The following is a 27,757-nucleotide window of genomic DNA, read 5'->3' as shown; positions in this document are numbered from 1 at the left end:
TACTTTTCTGTACAGGATCAGCGAGCATGAGGTTATATTTATTGGGATTTTCATATAAAGTAAAAAGGAAACAATTATAAAAAGATTAACCAATTTTCTGTCAGCTGATCACTCAGTTGATATAGAAACTCAGGTTATGTACAGCATAACCTGAGTTTCTGTCAGTTTTTACATTATGATTTATGTCTGCAAGTTAAGAGACACTAAAAAAAAAAAATCTCTTTTGTGTCAAAATCAGAGGAAGGAAATCTGTGTTTTCCATTTTATTAAGTTCCATGTACATCAATATTTCTTCAGTTGTAATACAAAAAAAAGGAAAAGAAAATCAAGTCAAAATCTGATGATTTTTTTTGTTTTTTGTTTTGTTAAACAAACAGGGCAGGAACCTTCAAATACATCATCCTTCTCAGTCACTACTGCAAAGCAACTCATTTACAATAGCTTATTACTTTCAGTAGGTTATAGAAGTTTAACCAAGCAGACTATCGATGTCCAGATAATTAGTACTTAAACGATCTTTCATGCCACATCAGACTAAACAATGAGTGGAAATGGGAGAAAAAACATTGCTCCACTGTGATATATGAATTTAGACACAAAACTCTACTCATTATGCTGAGTAGAACCTAGCCATTGTTTGACAGTATTCCGTTTCTATTACATTGGACATGATGACCACAGAAATGGTCTGAGGGATTTTTTCTTCTTCTTTTTAAACCAAGTAAGAAAAAAAAAAAAGATAAAAAGACTCAGATCAAAAAAAAAAAAAAGTACATGGAAATATGAGAGCTTGTAAGAGTCTTTTCTCCGAGGTAAACTTTCTTCTGAAATGCCTCAGTTGTTCTCGCTCCTCTGATGAAAGCAGGTCCATAAAAACAGGTCCCTTACAGCTGAAATGAGCAGAGGGCGGCTCTGCCTGGAAAAGAGATCCCGTGAAAGCAGCAAGCTGGTTGTCCAGCTTCCCCCCACCACCACTACCACCACCTCCCGCTGCAGCGGCGAAGAGGAGCAAACCCCAAACACAGGGTGAGGCAGAGTCCATCACAGAGTTACAGTTCAGGAAAGCCATATTCTTGGCAAGTGCATTTTTGTTTCGCGCAATGTGCGATGTATCCTAAGAGGCTGCAGAAGACTGAAGCTTGTTGTTATGAGACCTACAGAACGTGAAGAGAGGGGAAAGTTGAGAGCCCTTCGCAAGGTTGTTTATTGCTATAACAGTGATCAGACAAGAGACAAGAGGATGCAAAGGGGTCTGCATGGGATCCTACAGCCATGTTGGTGTAATTAACTGGGAATGCTTTTTATTAGTGAAGAAATCTTCCACAACTACAAACTGAGGTTACTTTGCTCTAACTCCTTACTCCGTCTAGTACATTTTAGTCTCATAAAATAATACTATCTAAAAATTATTTCATTGTTATTTAAAACAGTCAAATACAGGCATATCTTACAAACGCTGTACATGATTTAGAGAAAAAAATAAAAGAAGGGTATATACATTCAAGACAACCACCTTAACAGCCAGGACAACAACAACAACAAAAAAAAAAATCAAACTCAAGGAGGGAGGCAGTATACAAAACGTCTTATAAATATCTCTCTATATTAAAATATGCAGCTTTATATCGTTGAGTCAAAATTCCCAAATTAACTCGGGTGTAGAACTGAAATAAATACAAGAATGAGAAACTAAAACGCATTTTCTACTGAACACAACCCTCGTTAGTGTGACTGATTGTTCAAAAAGGCCACGACTCCTGATTCGGGATCACAGACTGTATATAAAAGATGGAAGTAGCCACCGTGGCTCACCATTATCAGTTTTGACAGCAACAATGTTGCATTCAATAAAACCTGAGACTGTTGACTGAGAGTGAAAGTCAGTGGCTTGTTTTCTGTAGCTATAAGAAAGAAAGCAGATAAAAAGTTGAAGTTGGGGCTACTTTCATTTTTTCTATACAGTCTATGTTTACGATGTGAAGACAGCATGCCCCTCAATTACACAACGGGTTCCTGAAAACCTCTGGTGTTTTGTTTGTGTTCTTGTGCCTTTTTATTCTTTTTGTTTCGCTTTCATATCAATATTACTAGAGACCCCAGCATCCAGTCCAGACTCCAGCTAGACTGGCCCACTTAAGAATCTGACAATCTGTAAGAAAGAAGAAAATGGGATGGCATAAATCAAAAAGGCATGCAGCAAAAGTGAACAGACACAAATGCAAGATGATACACAATACAAGATGTAAACATGGCACTCGGGTTTGCCAAGACACTGGATGTAATGGCCTAAAGTCTGTCAGCTCTCTTGGGTTTTTAGTACTGCCAAGCAACTACAACGTACAAGTAAAGCACAAGTAAAACATCATCACTACACACATGCTAGTGCTATAAAACAAAAGAAGAAGAAAAGAAACCGTGAATGGAAAGCCATAAATGCACATATTAAAGGGGACCTATTAAAAGTCCACTATAGTAGCTTTGAAACTTCAAAGTAATCCTTAATTCTTATTTCAGCCCTGCTCTGTCCCTTTAAGCCAAAACTCTGCTGATTGGCTGCCCCTTGTAACAGCAGTGGGTGGGACTTATATGCCTGTAAAGAGGACTCTCACTGACATCAGGCAGATGAATACCTGCTCATTATTTGAAACCTTACCCGTGTTTAATATGAGCATAAATACACCACAGCTGATATACTGGTATTGGCATTTATAACAGCTGAGAAATGGCAAAAAACAAAACATAAAAATAGTAAAATAAAAAAGCTGAGGGAGAAAAAAATCCCTAAAAACCTGGCAACCATGTTATGAGTGTTAATGTTGCGTGGTTTGTCCACCAGAGGGCACTGCCCTGTTGGCAATACAGATTAGAAACATGACAAACAACCAGCTGATCCAACCTTAGCAAGAACGAATGTCAGGAAATCTGTTTGTTTCATGCTAAATATTGGCCAGAATATCAGATTTCTTTAAAATCACTAAATATCGGTACCAGTCTTAACAATCCTATATAGGCTCTAAGCATAAACCATTACATAACAGTATCGAAAATATGGAAAACCATCATAGGTCCCCTTTAAGGAAGAAACAAATGAAATGGCAGAATTACTGAAAAAGCCAGTCAGGCCAGTCGAGTGTTTACAGCAAACAGACGAGCACGGAGGAGAGAAACTTGTAGGCCGAGTCTGCGGCACCAGCAGCGCTTAAACTCACCTGCTCGCTTTGAAACCTTTTAGCTTCTGTACAAAGAAGGCTTCGAGCGTCTCGGCGCACTGATAGAAGGGCGTGTCGTTGGGGTTGTAGTAGCGGCAGTTGTCGAAGATTTTGGTCACGTCTGCCACAAACTCCGTGAGCTTGTGATAATGTCGCTTTTGCAAACGGGTTTCCATTGTGGAAAAGTCTGCGAGGAAGGAAAAGCACGACACATTGCTCACATCACAAAAAATACATACATTTACACAATTTTTTATCACATAATTAGTCTATGCAAACTTGACAAAGAGAGGCAAAAACAGCAAATAAATGCTGTAACTGGAGGAGAAACTAAATAATTATAATAAGTTAAAACAAAATTCTCCCGTACGTGGTGAATTCACACGTGAGTAAATACTTTAAAAAGCATTGTCTTTTTTTTTTTTTTAAATGACCTTTTGTCACACAGTCTTACCCATTGGCTCCTTGATCACACGATAATAATCAGGCGCGTCATGTGGATCCACCGGCTCCAGGAAAGGCCATGCCATTTTATGAGACTGGGGAAGAGAAAAAAATAATAATTCAGGAAATGATGCCGGTTTTGTTACTGCAACTACTTTAGGCATAAAATAAAACTTCACTGTCAACATCCCTTGACTACACAAACAAACACACACATAAATAGCATCAAAGCACTTAAATGTAAAGACAAAGCAAGTATTTTATTGTGTCTTGTTGCCATGTTTTAATCTCAAAAAATCCATAGTTTTCACTCACTTTTTCTACAGTTTATAGATTTTACAGTTTCACCCAGTTTTGGAGCCACCTGCATTTTCTGAAATATAAAAGACCTAAATAGAGATTGACTCAAAACATCCCCATCCCCGCGTTACCAGTTTATAAATTGTGTTGATAGGCCACGTAAAACCAGAGTCATGATAAACAATATATGCTGCTTATGAGCAAAAAAAAAAAAACAGGGGAAGTTTTAGAGAGAGAGAGAGAGAGAGCAGAAAAAGAGGGAGAGCGAGTTTTGAGATGTTGAGAGATTTGTGACGTTTAGCGTGTTTGGAGTGTGTAGTTAATGTGTTGTCTTGTGTAGTTAGTGTGTAGTGTTGTGGATAGTTTTGTGTTGTGTGTCAGAACAATGAGGCGACTGCTGTCTCCAGGTAGAAACAGGAGTGATACACCTGCTGTCAGGTATCAGGCTGTGATGTTTATAGTGGACAGAAATTATTGTTTTGGAGTGGCACAAATAAATTGTGTGGCATCTTATTTAATGCAGAACAGCTGATTGTTCTGTAAATAGTTTAAAATGGTTATTTAAAAAATCAAGGTAAAAGGTAAATGGATGCAAATAACTTTGTTGTTTGCAAAACTTGTGCATATGATTTTAAAATTGAAAATGTATATTTGCATTTAAAGTTATGAAAAATGATTCATTAAACATGTTTGTGGTTGTTACAGTAAAAAAATATTTTCTTCTCTGATTTTATGTTTTTTGTCTGATTTTAGATCAATTGTGTTAATACAGTATGTCAAAATGAAAACATAACTGTAAATTCAGACACGTGAGGTTGTGCTGAAAAGAATGATACCAAACAAGGCAAAGTAAATAGTTTTTAAAGGTGAAATGTGGAGGGAAAATCAAAAGTAGTTAAAAATGGCCAATTATACCCTGGACCCCAGAGGTTTAAACGCTTTTTTTTTAAAAAAAGTAACGCAATAGTTACTTTTCAAATAATTAATTACTTTTAGAATACTGTAACTCAGTTACTTTTTTGAAGAAGTAACTAGTAACTATAAACTATTAATTACTTTTTCAAAGTAACTTGCCCAACACTGTGTATTCCTAGTGCTGACCCCGTAAATAAAAACCTTGTGTGGGAAATAAGGAAGTCGCTGAAAGTACCTCTCACTGACCTCAGCCCACACATTGGAAACCACCTTGTTACTGTTAATATAAAAAAAATGACACAGTCTTGAATTCCAAAACTTTCATACCTGTAACGAGCGTAATATTCTTTTCAACCCCTCGTAGTCTTTGTCAGTAAGCGGCGTGAGGACCGTCATGGCGTCTTCTGTCGACTGGCACTGCGGGCACACGTACACGTCGATGTGATTGGCTTCGCTCTGCAGGATCCCCACACAGCGGCCGTGGTACCAGTTCTGGCAGCGATCACAGCCTATGTAAAACCTGTGGGTGAGCGACGCACACATCCCGGTTAGCACACTGAAGGAAGACTCCACACAAATATGCAAACAAAGGAAACGTCTGACACAGACTGAAAAACAAAAGCGGTGCTATAATTAGAGCAGACAATGCTAACGTAAAGCCATCCATATGGTGACTTACTGCGATTCATCGTATGGTGTCCGGCAAATGCAGTACAGCTCCTCATTACTTCCTCCCTCCTGCCCGCGTTTACAGTCGTTACACACAAAGTCCTCCAACTTCTTAGCCTCCTTCTCCGTGATGCCAACGCAGGCGCCGTGAAACCAGTTGGAGCACAGGTCACACCCGATATAAAACCTGAGAGAAATCAGGTGATTTAATGACAGCAGAGTGCCTCACAGTCAAATTACAATGACTTATTACAAGTCCCCCCCTCCCCTCAAGACAGCTTACTTTGACTCGTCATAGGGCGTTTTACAGATACAGTACAATTTGGTGTCCTTCTTGTGATCCTTTGAGGTAGAAGACAGCTTCTTCTTCTTCTTCTTGTGTTTTGAAGAGTTGGAATCTCTGTCCTTGTCTTTGTCCCCATCTCTCTCCTTGTCCCGGTCCCTATCCCGATGTCTGTCCCGTTCTCGGTCTCTCTCCTTCTCCCGATCTCTTTCTTTATCTCTGTCTTTGTGTCGCTCTCTCTCCTTGTCTTTGTCCTTGTCCCTGTCCCGTTTCTTACTCTTGTCGTGATGCCTCTCCCTTTCCCTGTTTCTGTCTTTGTCTCTCTCATCTTCTCTCTTCCGCTTGTGGGACGATGAAGGTGAGGTCACTGTGCGCGTGCTGTGAGAGGAATGTGTGGAGTGAGAGAGTTGGGAGGAGTGGGAAGACTGGGAAGAGGCAGCCTTGACTGTTGCTGCAGCAGCCTGGGCAATAGCAGCTCGAGCTTTCTCTTTCTCTCTCTGCAGCCTGGCTATGTCCCGCCTCAGCTCCTCCTGAGAGGGAGACAGCACATGTAAGGAATAAAAGTAAACAAGAATATTCCCACTCTCTCTGTCTATAGACAAAAAAAATATGTTTGAGAAGGCTGGAGATGTGCTCACCTGCACTTGCAGCTGCAGCTCTTTGTCCAACAGGGCCCTCTTTTTGAGGATTTCAGCCTTGAGATGTTCTTTGTGCTTGTACAGGAGCGCGGTGAGCTTGGTGGCATTCTGCTTGGAGCGTTTCTGCTCCACCACCTCTTCCTTCTTTCTTTTCTTAGCTGCCTGCTTCTCGTCCTTCTCAATCTTGTCGAGGAGGAATTTCATCACCTGGTTGCAGACGATCATCCTGAAGAGAGAAAAGAGCGCGTTAGTCGCTGGTTCATCCGCGTCATCGGTTTTAAACAGTTTTAACCGACTCGAGCTCCTGAACCTTTGGTTCTCCTCTCGCTCAGCTGCAGCCAGGGTCTTCCTCTGTTTCAGCTGTTCTGCTGTAGCATTCTGCTTCACTACCGCCTGACATTAAAAAAAAAACCAAAGAAGTTATTTTAATATATGTTCGATTGTAATACAGTGTCAGGTCTAAAACAGGTCTTTATATAACTAACATTTGCACACAGACATAAATTTTGTGAGAAATCCCTAATTTTTGTTCTTCTTTTGACTCATACCTGCTTCTGGATGCCGTCTCCAGGGCTGATCGCCTGTGCGTTCTGCTCCTTCTGTTCCCTTTTAGCCTCCTGGTGTTTCTTCTTCTTTGGTGTTTGCTGTAGCTGCTGTTGTTGAACTTGCTGCTGCTGTTGTTGTTGCATCCTTTGAAGCTGCTCCTGAACACTTGCCGGTGCCTGTATGGTTACCATATTCTGGATCTGGTGGGCTTGAATCTGTCCCCCGGTTTGCTGGATCTGGATCGGAAGCTGCAGTTTGATCTGCTGAGGAACCGTGCCACCCTGCTGCTGCGCTTGCGCCTGGATCTGGGCTTGGATCTGGGCTGCAACGTGGGGCGGCAGAGCTGACAGCAGCTGCACGGGCTGCTGGAGACCTGGAACTGTGATGAGCTGATGCCTGATTGGAGACTGGACCTGAATCTGAGGCTGTGTTTGAACTTGAGTTTGGTTCTGAGGTTGGAACTGGACTTGGAGCTTTGCTTGGACTTGAGGTTGGGCTTGGACCTGAAGCTGTTGTGGGACTTGAGTTGGTTGCGATGACTGGACTTGAAACTGGGGTTGGGTTTGGACTTGAGTTTGAACTTGTGACTGAATATGGACCTGGGGCGGCTGAGAGGCCTGAGTTTGAATCTGGCTTTGTTGCTGGAACTGAACCTGAACCTGCGGGTGGAGTTGGGTTTGGATCTGAGGCTGCTGTTGAAGCTGACTTTGGGCCTGAGACTGAACCTGAGGCTGGGGCTGAACCTGGGGTTGCGGTTGGACCTGAGGCTGTTGCTGAGCCTGAGGTTGGGTTTGCGGCTGCGTTTGGAATGAAGCTTGTACCTGGTGGTGGTACTGAGGTTGGACCCTCGGTTGGATCTGGGCCTGGGTTGAAGCCTGAACATGAGGCAAGGTTTTTGTTTGGGATTGAAACTGCACCTGAGGTTGAATCTGAGCATGAGGGGGTACTTGCCCTTGGGGTGGCTGCTGAGTTTGTGGTTGGATCTGTGCTCGTGGCTGAAACTGAACTCTGACCTGGGGGTGACTTTGAGGTTGTGCTTGCAGATGCGCTTGAGCCTGAATGTGTGGCAACTGTTGGACTTGGCCGCGAGGCTGAACCTGAACCTGTGCACGGATTTGGCCTTGAAACTGGGGCTGAAGCTGAGTGCGGGTTTGGGGCTGAAGCTGAGACTGAGCGGGTCTCATGGTGGTCACGACAGAGGAAACCGGCAATCCCGTCATATGAACCTGCACTGCTGAGACCGGTATTTGTGCCACCTGCTGCACGGACACGACGACCGGGTGCTGGACTTGTGCTTGAGACTGAGGAGTCAGAGATGCCTGAGGCAGCGGAGTAACGGGGGAGTGAGTGGCGATTGGAGCAGGGGGGGAGTGAGTGGCGATTGGAGCAGGGGCGGAGGCGGGTACAGCAGCCAGAGCGGGTGGCTGAACAGCATCTGCTGCCTGTAGAGCTGGCTGAACTGGAGTCTGCGCTTGAGGCGAGGTGGGAGTCCATCCTGAAGGCTGAGCTGCCCTCTGCTCTGTCAAAGCTACAACGAGACAGAGAAGCAAACAGAAAATTTTAAAGTCAACTAAAGCAAAACCATTCTAAGGTCCACTACAACAGGACAGTGCTGATGATGGTGGGCACTTTACCTGGCACTGAAGGTGTTGTTGAGGTGGCAGTAACTGGTGTGACAACAGCGTTTGCCACAGCAGCATGGAGGGGGACAGGACCTGTGGCTTGGATTTGAGTAAGAGCTTTGGCTGGGGACGGGACAGCGATCTGCGTGGACATGACGGCTATGACGGGAGCAGAGACGGGTGCAAGGGCCGGGGTGGGAGCTTGGACAGGTGAAGGAAGAGAGGCAGAAATGGGCACTGGAACAGAGTTAGGACCAGCTGCTGCTACACCAGCAACCTGGGGGAGCAGGGGATCAGCAGCATGCACCTGAACTGGGGTGGAGGATAACCCTGGAGCAGAACTGAAGGCGTGTGCCTGGACTTGGGATCTGGGGACAGCTTGTCCTGGTGGTGAGCCTGCAGTTTGGGTTTGTGTAGGTAGAGAACTGGGTGCGAGGCTGGAGACGAGGGTTTGGACCACAGGTTGGAGGTCAGCTTGTGATGATGCTGAGGTCAAAACCTGTTTCTGAGTTATAGACGGGCCTGCATTTGGTGCTGGGAGGGCTGGAACCGATGATGCCAGCTGGGGCTGTGCAACAGCTGAGGCTGGTGTGGAGGGCAACATCTGTGTGGAGGAGTGGGTTGCAACTTGTGGCAAAGCAGTCATGGGAGTGGATATTTGCGAGAGTGCAGGGACAGGTGACGGGGTAGCGGCTGAAAGGTGCATTTGAGATGCAGCCTGGACGACAGCCTGTGGGGAAGTGGGCACGGGGGCTGCGACTTGGGTTTGCATGGGGACTGGAGCTGGAGTGGGGGCTAAACTTGGCATCTGTGTCGGGCCTGCAACATGCGTTGGGGCAGGCAAAGGGGCCGTCATTTGGGTTTGGGCTACAGATGAGGGAGTCGTCTGGACTTGTGCAGAAGCTCTGGGTTGAAGAGGAGTTGACATTTGGGTTTGGGGGGTCTGGACTGCAGTGGGTTTGGCAGGGGTAGCAGGAGCAGGTGCTGAAGTTGGAGCTGAAGATGATGGTGGAATCGGAGTGAAGAGGAAGCGCTGGACCTGGCCATTGGGCATAGCTGCCTGCATTAGTTGTTGACCGGGGCCGGGGATGACTGTTACACCCTGCGGGATGATCTGCAGCTGTCCCTGGGTCTGGCCTTGACCCTGGATCACCACTGTCAGACCTGGGTTTCCTCCCTGTGGAGTTGCACACAAAAGGATTTTTTTTTTTTTTTATATTTGTAAGATTAAGATATTATAAATTACTTTTAGAGAGAAAGAGTAAGGGAAACCTGTGCACTCTGTGTAAGCTGCATGAGCTGTGCCATAGTGAGTTTAACTTGACCCTGCTGCGGTCTTTGTGTCTGGGGAGGAGCTCCGGGAGACTGTCCAGGAGCTGTGGAGGCAGCACACGGTGATGGTGCAGGACCTGCAGCCCTCTGACCCAAAGCTGCCTGCACAGGTGTAGAACCAGGCACAGCTGCAGGCTGGCCACGGCCCATCGGAGCCACAGCCTGATGAACCTGACCTGGAAGGGATCAAGATTTATTATTTGTATTGAAATGTTGGGGATGTTAACCTGAGAATAAAAAGTAGCATTCAGACACAAACCTGGCTGAGCTGCTGAACTTCTGACCCCTGCTGTGCCTACAGAGGTAGACTGAGTGAGTGGCTGATTCACTGCGGTACTGGGCTGTGTTTGGCCTCCTGCTGTGGTGACCTAGAAAAACAAACCCAAGGGTGAAAACATCAGTAATCATGCTTAGTGTCTTTAGTTAATAAGTGAAAAATGCAGGGTGAAGGACAAAAGACCTGTTGCTGGGTGGTTGAGGTGGAGGTTGTGGCTCTGAGGTTGATGTTGCCAGTTGTAGGATGTAGTGTGCTGTATGTCCTAAGGTTCGCAGGAGGCCCAGAGGGGAATATACCCAGGACTTTTTGCTGCACTACACCTGCTGACAGGAACATTTATGTTAAAAGGAGAAAAAGCAGAAATGTGCTAGGAACATAGATACAGGTAAACAAGAACAGAAGGGAAAAGCATGCACTGAGTATGCGTGTCTGAAAGTCTTCCTCACTCAGTTAACTAGATTAAAGTAGTTTATACACACAAGCCAAAGACCAGAAAAAAACGATTTTACAAAACAGCGATCAGCTTTTAGCCAGAGAACCTTTTCAGAATACAAAGAAAAAACACAAACACACACACACACACACACACACACACACACACACACACACACACACAGAAAATGTGGCATTATCTAAGCTCAGCATCAATACTTCAACGCAAGTCTGACATTTTCACATAATACTTCACCATCCATTTTTGGGCACACATACGCCAAAAACGGCAGGAATGGATGTCATTCTCGTGCTCCCTACCTCCTTGAGTAGTGGGCATGTTCAAGGTGACAATCTTGCTGTTAGCGGGCAGTGGCAGTTTGGCGGCGAGGACCTGGCCAGCCACAGTCACTGGGCTACCAGCGATCTGGAAGGCTTGCTCTGAGGTGGTGATGCTACCAGCCACAGTGGAGGCTGCAAGACACACCACGCCACCTGTGGTCATGGGTAACCCAAGAAGGACCACCACAACAGCCAGTCTACGGCTGTGGTGTCCACTGTTGGGAGTCAATATAAGGAGGCTGATGTTTTGAATATTTTGGTATCGGGTATATTGGTTTAGAGTCTAATGACACACGGTATTGCATGAATGCCTCAAAGGATATACAGAATTGAGAATTTTTGCAGGATTCAAAGTGGACACCACGAACCACAAAATTCTTTTGGCATGCGAATCGTACTCATAATGAAAACGCTGAAGTCGTGCAGATGATGTATTTTTTATGGATGCCAATATTACTTAAATAGAAAAAACAGAAGAAATCTTATGGCACCCTCCTCGGTTCCTCCATCTTACAGATGATGATGAGGATGATGAGTAAAAAGGAAGATGACTAAACCTCTCCTCATCTTCCAGCTGCTCACCTGAGCTGTTGTTAGCCTGACCCTGCTTGACCCAGGAAGCAAAAGACTGATGGAAGTTCTTGTCTTGCTGGAACGGGACTGGAGAGCTCAGTTTGGAGGCCAACACCATCTTGGTTCCTGAAGTTATTTGACTTGTCTTCTGGCCCACCGATACTGGGGTGCCGGGAGTGCCGGCTGAGGTGGTGGTGCACATTGTCGTGGTTGTTGTGGCAGTTGTGGTCGGTCTCTGCTGCTCGAGACGTTTCTGAAAGAAATGTGTCCAACCATTTAAATGTGCTGCTGGTGCGGCGCTTTACCCAGAGCCAGAATCTCTGATTACACCCGTGTAACTGCAGTGCGCCGAGTTTCTACCTGCTGGGCTGCCAGTCTGGCCTGCTTCAGCTGGTTCTCTAAATGGGCCTTGACCTCCTCCGCTGTCTTCAGACTACTGCCGGTCTTGGAGGGATCTCCGCCCTGTGACTTCTCCCTCTCCAACCTGTGGCACCAAAAAGAAGGTAAAGTGTTCACTAACACAGTGACGCTATGAAGAAACATACAGAGGCGACGCTGAGGGAGTTTCTCACCTCTCTGCAAAGGCTCTGATCTCCCACAGCTCCAGCTCCTCCTCGGGCACCCACGTTTCCACAGCAACAGGACCAGTCGGTTTAGTGGGCTCCTGCTTCTTAGGCCTCAGAGCACTTGAGCGCAGGCCTTTCCTCTGTGGAGTGGGGGTTTCTGCTCACAAAAAGTCAGAAAGCAACAATTAATTATGTTTAGAAATCTTCTTCAAGTGGACCATTAACAGCTTGTCAAAGATCCTACATCATGCCCAAACAGGCTTTCGTTTTCTACCTTTGGGAGTGTCTCTGTTTCCGAGGGGGCAGATGATCTTCCTGATGCAGTATTCAGAGCGGATGCCATAGGGCCCCACGTCTCTTCGTTTTATAATCTCAGTTGTGGTGATGTCTGTCTCCGTTGTTTCTTTGGTGAAAGATAAAACACATTGCCACATTTTCATATTTTAAATAAAAAAAAAACAGCAGAAAACTGTACATAACATGTGCTCAGAATTTTCTAACCTTTTCGCGTTGTCCCTACAGCAGCAGAGGGCTTCACAGCCATGTCGTCCCACCTCAGGCAGGCCCACAGCAGCCTCAGCATTAGACTGACCCCTGCCAGCGACCTCACAGTCTGAAGACGGTACCTGAACAGTCACCAAAGCTGTTAGTTAGTAAATCTTCCAACAGTAATTCAGTTTATATTAAACTTTTTTCAGCTGCTCTCTTATTCACTGGGGTTCATCACAGTGGCTGAGAGGCCACTACTACTACAGCCAACTGTGAGACGAGAGCCTTTCATTAAAGAAGCAGCTAAATTATTTGAGGGATTGAGTCTATGGCAACCTGGCTATTGCAATGACATCATACTGTAGCAGCAGATCTAAAGGTAATTTCAAGAAAAGGTTAAATGTGTAACGGACCTCCACGTGATTCCAAAGGTGGGCCGAGGTGAAGGGTACGGCCATATATCTGGAGCAGGCTTGGCATTGTAGTTGAAGATGGGAACTTCTCTGAAGCCTGCCTTCCTCGCCAGTCTCTTAAGGTCATCGTTCGGGAGGACAAAGATGCTCTTCTTGCTGCTCTTGGTGACAAATTTGCGGTAAGACGGCAGGGCTGTGCCCGAGCGGGCCTTCTTAGTTTTGGAGAACCTTAGAAGGCTGACTCTATTTTTGGTGGAGTACTCTTTACTTATTGTCATGGAGCTGGCTGAACCAGAGGCGCCCGTTTTGGTGTCAGCAGCTGGAAGTTTAGTCTTCTGGGAAACAGGCGTTCCGGAGCTGGGCTGGGTGGCGGAGCTGGAAACGGCGCTACTTCCTGCGGGCACATCGAGCTTGCTGGTGCTGCTGGGCGTGTCTGGTATCAGGGAGTTCTGAGATACTTTCGTGACAACGTCATTGGTGGCAGAGGACTTCAAACCTTCACCACTAGAGCAATTATCTGTAGTTTTATTATTCTGGCAAGAAGGGCTTGAAGACTGAAGCGTAACAGGCACTGCCTCCTTGGTATCCATGGCCACATCCTCACTCTTACTAACAGAGTCTCCTTTCTCTCCAACATGGTTTTCTAATTTTGGGACTTTCATAGGAGGGGGGTGACATATATCGGATACATCGTTTTGCGAGAGGTTTCCATTCATCAGGGACTTGACGGGCTCTTTGACGTCACCTTGATCTCGGGTTTCTGGGTTTGAGTGCACGGGTTCTGTGACCATAGTTTTCCCATTCACCTGTACTGGACTGGTCTTGCTTTGGGTTACCTCCATGCTCTCTGTGTCACTCTGTTCAGAGTCTTTCTCAACTTCCTCATAGGCACGTTTCTTTGAATTCTCAGACTTCTGTGTTTTTTCACTGTTTTCTAATGTCTCTGTTATACAGTTGTTTTTATTGTTAAGGCCAGGGTTAGTTAAGGGTCCTCCATTCACCTCTTTATGGGCACAAACCTCCCCGCTGTTTCCGTGCACAGAATTTAATTCCCCCTGTTGACCTCTGTCGGGTCCTAACTCCTCTGATTTGACCTCCAGGCCGTCCGTCTTTGCTTTTATGTCCTCTTGATCGAAGTCAAGCTTTTTAACCATGCCATCTTTCACTTGTAGGCTTTCGTCCTTCTCTTCTACTTTAACGCACGGAGTCGTAGCTGTCTGCTGTCTGGTTGATCCTTCAGTCTTAATAACAGGAGCAGGTTTTGCGGCTGCCTGTCTTAACTTCTCAAGTCTCTGCTTCTCCTCCAAGGTGAACTGCTTCACCCGGCGCTCCAGGAGCCCGTCCAGCTTGGAAGGCTTTACTTTCTTCTTATAAACTGTGCGCAGCTGGAAGCCCTCACTGACGTTCACGACGTCAGCGAAGAGTTTCGATGTTGCAGGCTCCTCCTTGGGTTGCTCGAGTTTCTGGGTTGGTTCATCCCTCTCAGGATGTGCAGCAGGTGAGGAAGGGCCTTTGCCATCAGGATTATCTATGACAAAGAAGAGCAGGGGTTAGTGGATGATGGAGATGCACATTCATGGACAGCATAGAGGCAAAAAAAAAAAAAACAAAACCTTAAATTAAACTTACCCTGCTTGTTGTTTGAAGAAACCTCTGTTTTCTCATCTTCTCTTTTTGCTTCAGAATTTTTTCCCTGCGCCTCTTCTGCAGGCTTCTCCTCCTCTGTGGAGTTCTCAGATTTACGGTCCTCCTCGCACGAGGCCCTCTGAGATGACTCTGTGACGGATGCTTGTTCTTTGGCCTTGTCGGCTGTCTTTTGAATTGCCTGAGTCTCCATTTCTGTTGGCATTTTCTGCTTATTTGTACAGTCTGCTGCATTTTCCTTCCTCATTTTAGCTGCTAATGAAGACAGCAAAAATAGTTTATGCACCCAAAGCGTCAGCCGCAGGAGAACATATCAAGTACCATTAAGAAATTAAGCTACTTCATCTCTTACCTTCCAGTTCTTTGCGGTAGTTTACGTTTGTGTTTCCCGGGAGCCTCGGAACAAAATGGGCCACGTGCGTCCTACTGACCCAGCACCACCCGCCATACCCCGTCACTCTGTACTCCTCCCCCTTCTGCTTCCACACCTTGTTTGGAAAAAATTACGAGGAGGTTAAAAAGTAGTTTTCAGACGAGGTAGTTTACACATTAACACAGAGAAGAGTTAAGATGCTGCTGTTTGTACCTGGTGTTTGATGGGGATGGTGTATTTCACCCATGTGGCCTGCTGCAGTGTTTCCTCATCTTCCAGTTTTTTCTCTCGTTTTTTCACCTTCTCCTTCTCTTCCCGCTCCATGGAGGTCATACGATGTAGCCTGTATTAAAAAAACATGAGCAAAGACATAAAGCACAAGGACCGTATTGGAAACAGGAAAGTCATTACCGAGTTTGTCAGCCGTGCACTCCAAAAAGGAAAAATGAAGAAATCCCAGGTGCAGTGACTCACAAATAACCCTTTAGTTGTGTTTTACTGTTTGTACAGACATTTTCACAGCGCCACGTTAGTTTTGTTTACCTTGTGTGTCCAAGGGATTCCTTCCATACAGACAGCATGACCACTGGTTTGATGGCACACTCCAGTATAGCCAAGGCCAAAGCAAATTCTCTGGCCTTGCTGCACATCTGCACTGCTTTGTTCCAGTTGGTCCTAGAAACACCAAACACAAGCAGCATAAAACTACTGATAGTGATGTTCATATCTGAAATGCGACTCTGCCCAAACGTAGCACGTCTAAGAACTACACGGGGGGCGTTTCCACTGGTCCCAGGTGTACCTGTGTGATGCCCAGTTGGGATGCATAAAGGGTCCAGGGATGTTCGTCTCCAGCTGGATGATGGTAAGACGCAGGGTGGAGATTGTCAGGCTTCTCGAGCCGTAGATGGAGCCGTTCCATTTGAACTCCGACGCGGTGGTCAAGCTAAACTTGTGGGAGAGGTGACGCTTCTTGTCGTGGTCCTCCCGGTGCTGATGTTTGTTGAGGGCCAGGACATTGGTGCTGTACTGGTTTTGGTAGACCCTGTATTTACCCTCTTGGCCAAGTTTGAACAAGTTGTTCAAATTCACCGTCAGGTCCCGTTTCAAGAAGCTGAGACGCAAGGACTCGACGTCTGAGCGAACGGGCGATGACTGAAACACGAGCAGAGGACAAAGGCACATAAAAACCCGTTTTTATATTTAAAAAACAGGATGACAGTTGCAACAGACTAAAGCGGCACATTTCACTTTTCAGCAGTGAAGCTGGACCAAACCTCTTCCTCACCTCCTTGCTCCCTCTGGGCGTATGGTTATTAGACTCCTGCGCCGCTCCTCGCTCATTCTTGACCCTTTCGTTATACTCCTCTGTTATTCAGAACACACACTCACTATCAGTATCACCAAGGCAAAGGCAATTCACCACAAATGAAAAAGCCCATTTAATTATCACCTGTCCCATCCTGGCTGGTAAAAGAGGACTGAGAGGACCTATCGGCCAGGTCAGGTGGCTCGGGTTTCTTGGAACTCGCCGATCCAGGAACCTGGCTGCTGCCACCATTTGCCTCCGCTTGAGACGACTGCGGCTGTTGTGGTTGATTTTTAGTTGGTGCCTGCAGATCACCAGCTCGCCTGACTTCGCTGCTAGACTCTTTCGAGTCCTCGTCTACAGAAATATGCCAAAAAAGACTGAGTGCAGTTAACAATAACAATAACAGCATCAGCAGTGCGAGGTGTTAGGAAGTAAAAGTTCCTCTATGCATGTGGGAAAATGTGTCTGCTCCCATCACTACTAAAGTATTAAAATACCGTGCATGCATGTGGAAATTTATGAAATGTGCAAAGACATTCACATCGCCATCAGAAATGTAAGCCACATATTTATGCTTGCTTCTACAAAGACGTCTTTTTCATCTTAGCATCTGCCTAAAGCTTTTATTGTGAAGAGTAGCCTCAGAAAGAGCCCATGGTGCAGCTCAGGTAGTGACGGTGAGCTGTAAGTGGTAACTGTGTGTAAATAATTGATCAAAAAAAGAAAAATGTACACAACATTGGTGAACAAAAAGAACAAACCAAAAATAACAATTATTAAATCCTCAAAAAAAGGTGAAAAAAAAGAAGTGTATATGTGAATTAGCATATACCCAACAAACTGTTATAAAAGAAGAATGCTTAGTCGACAATTCAAAGCTTCCTCAGACCTAAAATAACTGAAATCTATGACACTTCCAAAATGAGGCGAACACCTGCGGCAACCTAAAACGTCGGCTCTGCCTCAGAGTCGTAACGGGAGAGTGTTGCACACACATGGAGCTCTTTGTTGACGAGGTAGCAGGTGGGGAAACGGCGGAAAGAGCCTTTTGTCTTGAGCGACAAGAACCCGACCAAATGGCCATAAATTGGAAAGAGAATAAGGAGCTGCTTGTGACAGACATGGCGTGGTAGCTGCTGCCAGGGACGCCGTTTATCACAGTGCCAAAAACAAAAAAAAAGAGAGAGAGAGGAAAAAAACGACATGCTTTTCAAGACCAAGCGTGCAGCAGACAACACAAAGCACAGGATAAGTAATTAAATGCACCAGGAATAACTGGGAGAGCTTGCTAGCAGCGCTTAATGCACCTGCCTTCTTTTAAAGCTAAGCGTAGGAGCAAAACACACGGAAGGGTTTCTGTGCAGTGACGTGAAAGGAGAAATCATCTTCTCACAGTTATGGCCACTCCAGTGTCGTCAGGTCTTGAATGTTCAGAGACAGATGGATGTGTAAAAACTGCCACTGAGGCTTTTTTTTGTTTGAAATGTTTCCCTGTGTCCAGATCTTCAGCGTTTTCTTTCACACCCACCGAGACGCATGGAATGCACCCGAGCGGCCTCCGCTAGGAAATATGCATCACAGCGTTTCACACTAGCCCGTTAAAGTCAGGGCAAACCGTAACAGAGCGGACAGCCAACACTACAAATAAGCTATAAGTGGAAAAAAAATAAATGAGACCAGAAAAAGTGTTGCAGCTGAGCTGCATGGTTAAAAAACTTAAGTATATTAAGGAAGGAATTAGTTTTTATATTATAGTATAACAAAACCACAGTTCTATTCCTACATTTGCAAGTGTTTGATAAACGTAACCAAATGTGTGCAATATATGAAAAGATTTTACTGTGCACAGGTATGGTGACACTGGAGCCCAGTATGATGGCTGATGTTAGGGCAGGGTCCTTCTCATATCTGCTGATATAAATCAGGTCAGACACATGTAGATGGTAACTGGTGTAGCCTGTAAAATATAATGATACTAAAACTCTTTCTCTGGTTTAAATGCCTGCTCAGACGAAATCAGACCAGTTCTGCTCCTTAAAAAAAAAAAAAAAAAAAGTTCTTACGCGTGATCGACGAGGTTTGAGACGAACCCTTAAATCCAACAAAACAGATGAGCGGGGTAAAATGAAGGCAGGGTGAGCAAGAAACAGCGGAAACAAAGCGACAGATGATAATGGATGCACAGCCCAGCAGCAAGGCGTGAAGTGCAGGACGACAGCTGGACTGCAGACCAAACATGAGTCTGAGTACCTGTCCTTTCCCGCTTCGCATCTGGAGCTGACTCGCTGCTCTCCTGGCTCCCAGAATGGGAAACTTGCGCTTCCTTGTTTGATTCAATGGATTCTGTTTTAGGCAGGGCTGTGTCCAGCGCGGCAGAGCCCGGGTCAGGATCTGACGCGCGGCTCTCTTCTGCAGCAGGCGGAGCGCTAGCCGCTGTGGTGCGACAAGACGAACAGCACCGGAAGAGTCAAAATGGGTCAAGTAGAGGTAAAAATGAATTTGCTTTGATAATGCTGCAGACAGAATTTCAGCTTCTGCGTGTAGGAGGCTAGCTCTTTACTTTGAGGAATTGGAGAAAGTTCCAGTGGGCAGTTGAACAAAAAAATAAAAAAAATAAAAATACATTGGAGAAACTTTTTACCTTGTGAACCAGCTTCTCCCATCGGTTTAACCGCTTTGCTCTCTGCGTTGTCGGGCTGCGATGTGGACTCGGCAGTAGCGTCAGCTGCATTTACAGAGCCTTTATCTGAATCCTGCTTTGGCTCCTCTGCTCGAGTCTTTGCTTCCCGTGCCTCCCGCCTGACCTTCAAACGCTCCACGACAACTTCTACAAACAAACGGAAACATTCATTCATTCGACATGGAAGGCAACAATTACACATATGTGCAAATGACGTAGAAAAGTAATACTTTAAAACTGTTAAGTCTTAAATCTAAAGCATTAAAAGTAAAATAAGAGGTATTTCAGAGCTGCTGCTCTGGGGCACGAGGGATAAATAAACAAACATGTACTACGGCCAGCCTGTCACAGTCTGACAACATGTTGTTAGACGTACTAAATAGCAGTGAGGAGCAGACCAGCATCTAACCAAACCCCTCCAATGTTTGTGAGATGTTTACGTGCAGATAGTCATTGTTTACAGGAGGCTTACATTCCAGCATCACTGAAATAATAAATAATTAAAAACCGCGTTAAAGAAATTATGCATAGAGGCTCTAGCATTTCCTTGATCGTTTCTTAAAAGACAGAAGATATAACGAGCCGACAAATATAGTGCAGCAGACCAAAACAAAAGAAAAAAAAAAAAGGATAATGAATGAATGGCATAGAAATAAAAATTCTGCAAGTATAAATGGCATTAAAATAGCTTCTCTTTTTGCCTACTGTACTCCACTACATTTGTGGTGTACTTACAGTAAAACAAAAATGAAAAAGGTTAACCACGAAGTTTCGGAACAACAGAGCTAATCAGACACGTAAACCACCTTCATCCAGCTGAACATGAATATTTCAAAGAAGCTAACAAAGGCAAAAGTGGTTAAAACCAGCCAAAGGTGAAGGCCCGCCACAAGCCAGCAGCCTCGGTATGAGCAAAGGTTCAAAGAAAATTATGGCGAAGAGTGGAAAAAGAGAAAAGGCTTTTATTTAGTGAAGTTATAAAGACAATGGAAAATTATGCAAGCACTGACATTTGTTTTGCCCTTCTTTTGCTTTTGTGTGGTAGGTGAAATATATCAGGTAAAGGTGAGCGTACAGCAACTCATTTTCAGGTCTTTGTACCACTTTCTAGGAGGTGAGCGCTTTATTTTCAGGGTTGTTTAAGTAAACGAAGATCCTGTAACTTTTACTGCAGCTTGAGAGAAATGATAAAGTTTAACAAATGGTTTTATTATGAACATAATAAGGTTAATTAAAGAAAAGATGTCATGCAGTCAGTTGTAGTTCTCACAAAGAAAAATCTGTATCAGGAGATCACAATCAATGCATGCCTGTCTGACATTTCCCTTATTGAGTTATCTCATGATCATTTTCTTGACTAATTATTTCATATATGAGTTATTAGACAGACATCTTCATCTTCCGCATGAAAACAAGCGCTCACTCTTCCTGCTCAACAAATGACAAGGGCGGAGCCTTATACCACGTGATACAGAAGCTGTGCCGTGTGATGCTAAAATTAGCAGGGAAAAAACAACGGAGAGCACGTCAGGGATGACGAGAAAGTGACAGGAGAAAATCCGTCCCGGTCAACCACCCAAACATCAATAATGGGAACCTTATACAGCGCTTCCCTATACACGTCGAACTCCCGCAGGCACAAAGAAATTACGGAGGCTATTACTTATCACCTGACCAAAGATATGGCTCCCATCAACACTGTGCAAACGAGGGATTTAGGAAAATGATCAACACCCTAGACAAACGCTACACAGTGCCGTCCCGCAACTATTTTTCTATTGTTGCACTACCTGCTCTATACACGCAGCGTCGAGCAACGGTGGAGACGGAATTTCAAGCAGTACGACATTTTGTGGCAACGACAAAATGTGAGACATTTGTTGTTTTTATGTTTATTTATTGTTTTTATGTTCAGTCTCAACTGTTACGAAGTTGATGTGCAGTTAATAAGTGCAATAAATATTTATATTGGAAAAGAGAATTGTGAGAGAATCGTGATCTCAATTCTAAGCCAAAAAATCGTGATTCTCATTTTATGCAAAATCGTGCAGCCCTAATAGTATCCTCCAGAGTCCACTACAGAATAAGGCATCCATATCATACTTTTCAGTTCCAGTATAACCCGCATTATGTTTCTATAACTTCACTAATCCAGCAAAAATTAAGTTATTCCCATAAATAAAGATTTAAGATGGAGTGGAATTTCCTTTATCAAATGTTCAACATCTCAAAGACATCATGTGTCATAAACCTAGTTTTCACTGGGACAGAGACAACTGCGTCCCCACTGACACGAACCAGGTGCAGGCCTCACCGTGCAGCTGCAGAAAGCTTTTAACTGATGAAAAACACCAGCTTTACTCATAACTCTCTTTTGTCTGCAGTGGCTTAAAAAAAACAAAACATTTTCTTCCTCTTCAGGCTTCAGAATACCGACAAAAACCTCTATCTTTTGGCAGATCCTTAATAAAACACAGCATCTAGCAGTTTCTGACATACACAGGAAAACTGTTAGAAAACACAGGACAGACATGGCAGCCTGTCAAACTCAAACGGAAACTGCTGGCTAAGTAATCAAAAGTCTTCTAACCACTGCCTCCCTGGAGGAAAACAGAAGGGGAAAACAGTTGCTTGCTGTCTGAGAGAACACAACGCAGGAAGAAAAGGCAGCACCTAACATTTCTGCGCCAACTGTCAGAGATGCAAAGTGCTGCTGCCTGCAGAGCATCGTCTGAAGCATCGACGTGTTTCAGAGTGCAACCCTGCGGGACCTAAACGCGCAAGGATGCAAGCGTATCACAGCTCGAGTCGCACGTGCTCTGATCACTGTCAAATCAATGATTTCAAGCTAAGCGTCGCTACATTCTACATCTCTATAGCATGAAAATCCACTACTATGAGCCTGAGCTCCCTCCATTTGCAGCTATCGCACAAAAGTAAAAAATCCATGATGTGTACCGTTGGCTGCAGTGAGGTAGGCTTTATTGTTTCCACGGGCTTTGTTGGTAAGGTCCTCTGTGATGTCCATGTGAGCCTGGACTTCCTCCTTCATCTCCTCGAGGGTTGCATGCAGGTCCATCTCCCAGTACTCCTTATCCAGGAACTCCATGAGCTCCTCCAGCTGAGCCTTGGTGCTGTAGTACCAGATCTTTTTCTTCTCATGCTCCCCATCCTCCTCACTAGGAAGAGAGAAAAGGCTAACCATTAGATTAAAAAAAAACATTATTTCCTTGGCTATGACAGTGCAACGTTTAAATAGAATATAATTTAAAGGGGCTGAACTCCAATTGCACATTTTTCTTTTGGGCTCCAATAGAGCAGCTTTGCATGAGTCAAAGTTCACAGTAATCCTTATGCGTCTTACACAGAGTCTGAAACAAGCTGTTTTAACTCCTTCCCCTTCAAGGAAGCTTTGTGCTGATTGGCTGCCTCTTGTAAACAGAAGCTTTGAACAGCAGGTGGGTGGGCATTCTGGACTGCTAGAATAAAGATAAAGAATAACTGAAACATCATCACTGCATCTTCTTCAGGTGTAGCAGCTGCCATAGGGTGAAAGGCAGGTTACACACAAGACAGGTCACACCATGGTAACACAGAGAGTGCTAGCACTCACATTCACACCTACAGCCAGTTTACATTAACCTTTGGACTGTTGGAGGAAGCCAGAGCACCTGGAGAGAACCCACGCAGACATTAGGCAGAATATGCAATCTCCACACAGAAATGCCCCGACCAGATGGTGGATTCGAACCCAGGACTTTCTTGCTGTGAGGCAACAGGGCTAACCACCAGACCACACACCAGAAATGATGACTACCAGGTGTTAAATAGGTTTCGATTCTTTGCTTTTATCATGCGTTCAGCTCAAGTATGAAGTTTCTTTCCCCTGAGTCAAAGAGATTAAAAAGATTATGGCAAATACTGCCTGGCACTGAGATTGATTTCACCTGTTGTTTGTAAAGGCTATGCTCAAACAACATCATTTCCGGGCATGAGATGCAATCAGGAAAAGCATGACTGGCACTAAAAGATAAAGGGCTTGGATTGCAGGGCTCTTCTATAATTTCTTGACAAACAAAGGACTGAATATATGAAAGCTTATATTATTTCCCAACAACTTTCACTTTCTCTCTGCAGCTGTTCACTCTAAAGGTTAGAAAACAAAAGGGCGATTAATGAGGGATCATCTTTTAGAAAATGGTATGCAACTTTATACATTTATGTCTGCATGGTCTTTTTTTATTGTATGCTCAAAGCTGGGGCCTGTCTGCTTATGGTATCATTCATTAATAGCTTGTAATGTACCATTTATACTTAGACCATGTAGATGTAAGTACATTTGTTTAGCTAAAAATTAGCCAGAAAACCAAGGATGACTGAACTTATTAGGACATTTAAAACTGTAAAATAACTAGATGTTGCAAATCGGCCATATCTAATCTACAGTGCAACTGAGATAACCGAACAGACACTCATTTCATCGAACTGTGCTTCAGTCTTTTCTCTGAATAAGTTGCAAAGTGGTTGGTTTGATAATATCTCTGGTGTTACATCATTCAAGTTACAATTGGGCAAAGTCAGATTTGAGAATAACAATCTGAATAGATTTTGACCACCTTAAATAACAATGATCAAATGCTTGCTGCTTGGAAATAAGCTGCCGGAGCCAAAGAGACCAGCACAGAATAATACTGAGGGAAACGAGGGCTCCGACTTACACAATAATCCTTCTGTTGAGGAACCAGTATTTCCTTTGGTGGCGGTCATATCCAATGGGCTCCTGGCGGACGTAGGGCCTACATTTCTGCGCCTCAGGCACACAGTCTGTGACACCGGACACCTTGTGCGCCACACAAATCTCACACTGCCACTCGTCCTCTGGAACTGCTTCCAGTGGCGGTTTCACGCACTCCAGGTGGTAGACTGCCGAGCAGGTCTCACAGCACAGCAGGTCACCCAGGCGGTGACACACGCGGCAGTGGTCGTCGTACTGCATGCTGCCGTCAGACATGAGCTCCTCGCGGGCGATGTTGGTGGTTAGGAACTGGTCCACCAAAAACTGCAGCACCTTAATCTTACTTCCAAGAGGACTGTAAGGGTAATCATCCACCTCCTGGTATTTCAGAACATGATGGTACTCCACATCGCTCTCACAGTATGCCCGCAACACCTCGGGCCACGTCATGCCGTCAATAAAGTACAGAGTAGAGTTGACACTGTCCTTGAGGTCAGCAGGGCCAAAGGTAGTGTTGGAGGAGTCCTCCTCATGCAGGATGGCCTTCAACAGGGAAATATGGGTCTCGGCAATTAAAGTGCATTGCTCCTGGCCTACCAGTGCTGCACAGAAGTCCTCGAAGCGGAAGGGGGAGAGACGCAGCACCGTGCTGAAGTTCCGTAGCACCTCGTAGATGGAGATGGCATTGAGTAGCTCCTCATTAACCACCAGGAGGTCCTCAGAGGTGTCGGGAAGCTCAAGAGGAGGGATCTCCTTCTCTTCAAGAATGGGAGTTCGAGGTCGGGGAGTTCGGCCTTTTTTCCTCCCTGTGGGAAACACGATGAGATTTGTGAACGAGAAATACGGCACCTCAAAGTACCAAGTACAACGTAACAAAAGAAAAAAGTAACACAATTACTTTTAAAGCTGTCATGGTAATAACTATGTTAAGGATATTACCAGCTTTTGAATTGTCATACATTTGCAATATATTACAATGCTCACCTGTAGTATTTTTTAAGGTAGTTCTAACTATTATTGTTTTCAAATATGCCTGTGAAACTTATGTGCCAGAAAAAAAATCAAATAAAAAGACAAAATAGAACATTTTACCCTAAATGTGAAAAAAAGTTAACTTTCCAAGTCTGGTTCAAAAAGTAAAACCTTGCATCCATCATTTTAGTCGATACTGGCAACAAAAAGTCAGGAGAACCCCTAAGCAATACACCTGCTGTAACGTGTTAATTAGACTCTCGCTGTTTAGGTCGTTCCTCAGCCTTTGGCTTATGATGGGAAGGGGTTCTCTGCTTTTCTATGGAGAATTTAGTGAACCTGCGCATCTTTAAAGGCTACATTGACTATGAATGATACATACGTATGCAGATTATGGAACAACATATGGTGCATGTACACGGTGCTTTGAGTGCTCAATGAGAATAGAAAGGAAAGAAATCACTGTCTATCTTTCTAAGGGAAGGTCTATATTTTTAGTAAGACAATGTAAAACCGAGAAGTAGCCTTATTATAGCAGCATGGCTCTATAATAAAGCTCCCCACTAGAAACCCCATGGTTCATTGTGAAACAGAAAACACGGGCAGCTGTGCAGGGCTACCCCTGAAACCCCGTGCCAAGCAGGGATGGGGAATGGTTTTACTTTCAAAACTACAGCATTTGCTCTCCTCAGGTTTACCGAGTATTAAAAAGAAGCTGCGATTCAACACAACACTGAGAACCCAGATTCAAACTCAAAACGAGCAACTGGTTTTTTGTTTTTTTAAATGTCCCTTTTTTTTGTGTTAAAAATCAAATTTAGATAGTTGATTTTTTTTATTTTCACTACTTTCTATCTACATTATACACAGCGGCACACCTTTTTGAGAATCCTGCAGTGGTGGGAAACTTTTTAGAGCGATACTTTGGCATAGCCGGGTCGACACATGGCCAGTGTCATTATTAGCTAAATGAGGGAACCTCCACCTCCCTGCACTGAGGAAAACAGTGACTGTCACCTGGCTAATATTGTTACATCTACTTAAGAATCCCAATACAATGTTTCCTGGCTCGGTTGCACCACGAGAACAGTTGCTGTCGGTGTTTTCATGAGTTTGAACTTGATTGATTTACAGTTAGCCAAGCTGTCAAAAAAAATGACAAGCATGCTAGCTTCGTGGGCTAGGTTAGTTAGCAGTCTCTTTTGTGTACTCCTAATAAAACACTCAAAGTAGAAAGTAGAACATACTGCTCTCATAAAAAGCACTGGATGTTACGAACACTGATTAAAAAACATACAGGTGTCGTTCTTTAACCAACGCAGACTTATTAAGACATTAGCTAGAAGCTAATATTTCCTGCTAAAGTTAGCACGTTAGCAGCTAAGATGAATGCATTTGCAGATTTGATACTTGGAGCCAGAGGCCGGTGGTGTTACAGGTGAAATATATGTGAGCTATTTGGTGACAGACGTTTGTGACAACCAGGTAAGCTGGTGATCCCGCTGCCGCCTCGCTCTACCTGCAGTAGCCTTAATGAGGGGACTGCGGCCTGTGTGCATTCTCCATTTTGAACAATAACCTAACTGCTTCCTGCACTCATCAGCAACATTTCGGGATGCATTTTCAAACCCCTGCAAAGTGTGTGCAGACACCGTGCCCGTGGCAATATTTAAGTGCTTATTTACCCGGAGTGCTGGCGTGTGTGCTCTGACTCCGAAAACTACTCTCTGTGCAGTAGCTGGCATTATCCTCCTCCTCCTCAAGCATATCATCTTCCAGGCAGTCAGAGTCCTCCTTGAGGGCCTCTTCCTCCTCGGACTGAGGTTCCTCCTCAATAAACTCATCTTCCTCCGACCTCAGGCTGACAGCATCGTCGTCCTCCTCGCTCTCGTGGTCATCGTACACAACCGCTTTGGATGCAGGCGTCCGCCTTCCTCCACGACCACCCCTGCCTCCTCTAGCACCAGCACCTCTCCCTCGTCCCCTGCCCCGTGTCGACGGTCCCCCTCTTCTCTTTTTCGGCGTCTTTACGGTCTCCCTTGTGGGGCTCTCAGCGTCCTCGTCCCCGCTATCCCTTAGCCTGGGCTTCAAATTCCTCCTAGGTCGCAAGCCCCGGGCCGCAGCTGGAGATGGCTCCTCGGTTTGTAGCGGTTTGGGCGGCCTGCCCCTTTTCCCTCTCATGATAGGCGAAATCTATTATTTTACGCTCCCAATGTTTGCGTCTCTTTAGCCTGCACGAACGCGAGCGAAAGCGGGACCGCCACAAAGCTGAACTGGCGAGGATTCAGACGGTGCAATAGGCCCCGTAAAGCCCCCGTGTCTTTTTCGGGTGTGAAAGCTCAAAACGTTAGCCCGGCGTCCCGTTCTGGTGCGCCGAGAGCCGCCATTTTTTCTTCTCCTCTGCCTCTCTGGCTGAACAAACAGCAGGCCCTCGCTACGGGAGTCACGTGATGTCACTGCTTCCAGCTCAGTGGCAACAATGACCGAAATGACAATTACTCCAAATTAGTCTCATGTTAAAAGTCACACTTCTGTTTTTGTTTAGTTTATAGAAATAAGCGCACATTTTAATTTTAACCGAACATAACTGAGGCCATCTGTTTTTCTGCATCTCCATGGCTCAGTGCCGCCCTTTAGGTTTTGTTAAGATGGGAGATAAACGGCAACAAAATAATCGAAAGTAATGCACCTAATGTAAAACTACACGTTACGACGAGCTGTAAACTGGACAATGAGCTCATATGCATGTGTGGAGGATTTCAGCTGATGCATACTTTCAGAGATTGCAATAGTTTATATACGTGCAGTGCTAATATATTAAGTCGTAAGAACTGAACAAATACAAACACTTGGTATTAATAAAAGGGGAGAGGATACTCTAATAACTACATAGAGAAAATATTCAGCAAATCTATTTATTTGGCACGATTAAATAGATTTAAAAAGCCGATGAGGTTATATTAAGGCGAGTATAAAGCGGTAAACTGAGTT

General features: G+C 44.8%; 1 protein-coding gene across 7 annotated transcripts; it reads right to left on the bottom strand.

Moving 5' to 3' along the window:
* Positions 1–234: 234 nt before the first annotated feature.
* LOC146575641 (nucleosome-remodeling factor subunit BPTF-like) lies at positions 235–27,194 on the bottom strand. 7 transcript variants are annotated; one of them, XM_085270423.1, is made up of 32 exons: positions 26,452–27,194; positions 23,778–24,600; positions 22,018–22,238; positions 19,021–19,206; positions 18,630–18,812; positions 16,521–16,733; positions 16,356–16,435; positions 15,870–16,222; positions 15,611–15,742; positions 15,281–15,410; positions 15,047–15,182; positions 14,680–14,949; positions 13,051–14,578; positions 12,650–12,774; positions 12,423–12,551; positions 12,155–12,305; positions 11,943–12,066; positions 11,592–11,835; positions 10,989–11,141; positions 10,419–10,558; positions 10,218–10,326; positions 9,899–10,134; positions 8,639–9,803; positions 7,007–8,532; positions 6,769–6,851; positions 6,459–6,684; positions 5,821–6,350; positions 5,548–5,724; positions 5,196–5,388; positions 3,664–3,748; positions 3,210–3,396; positions 235–2,149 (listed from the first exon to the last, which is right to left on the bottom strand). In XM_085270423.1, the coding sequence occupies exons 1-32, from the start codon at positions 26,945–26,947 to the stop codon at positions 2,134–2,136; spliced, it is 10,350 nt and encodes a 3,449-aa protein (XP_085126549.1). In that variant the 5' UTR covers positions 26,948–27,194; the 3' UTR covers positions 235–2,133. The 7 variants fall into 7 exon arrangements, with proteins under 7 accessions (XP_085126549.1, XP_085126546.1, XP_085126547.1 ...); XM_085270420.1 differs by having other exon boundaries at positions 235–1,154; XM_085270421.1 differs by having other exon boundaries at positions 235–1,154; positions 10,419–10,555.
* Positions 27,195–27,757: the final 563 nt, after the last annotated feature.

This window comes from Mchenga conophoros, linkage group LG4, assembly GCF_057382185.1.
Source record: "Mchenga conophoros isolate Kocher_MC1m ecotype Shallow Benthic linkage group LG4, M_conophoros_male_GT1.1, whole genome shotgun sequence".
In the NCBI taxonomy this organism is placed as follows: domain Eukaryota; kingdom Metazoa; phylum Chordata; class Actinopteri; order Cichliformes; family Cichlidae; genus Mchenga; species Mchenga conophoros.
The sequence above is the reverse complement of the archived record's forward strand: the minus strand, read 5'-3'. Positions and strand labels throughout refer to the sequence as shown.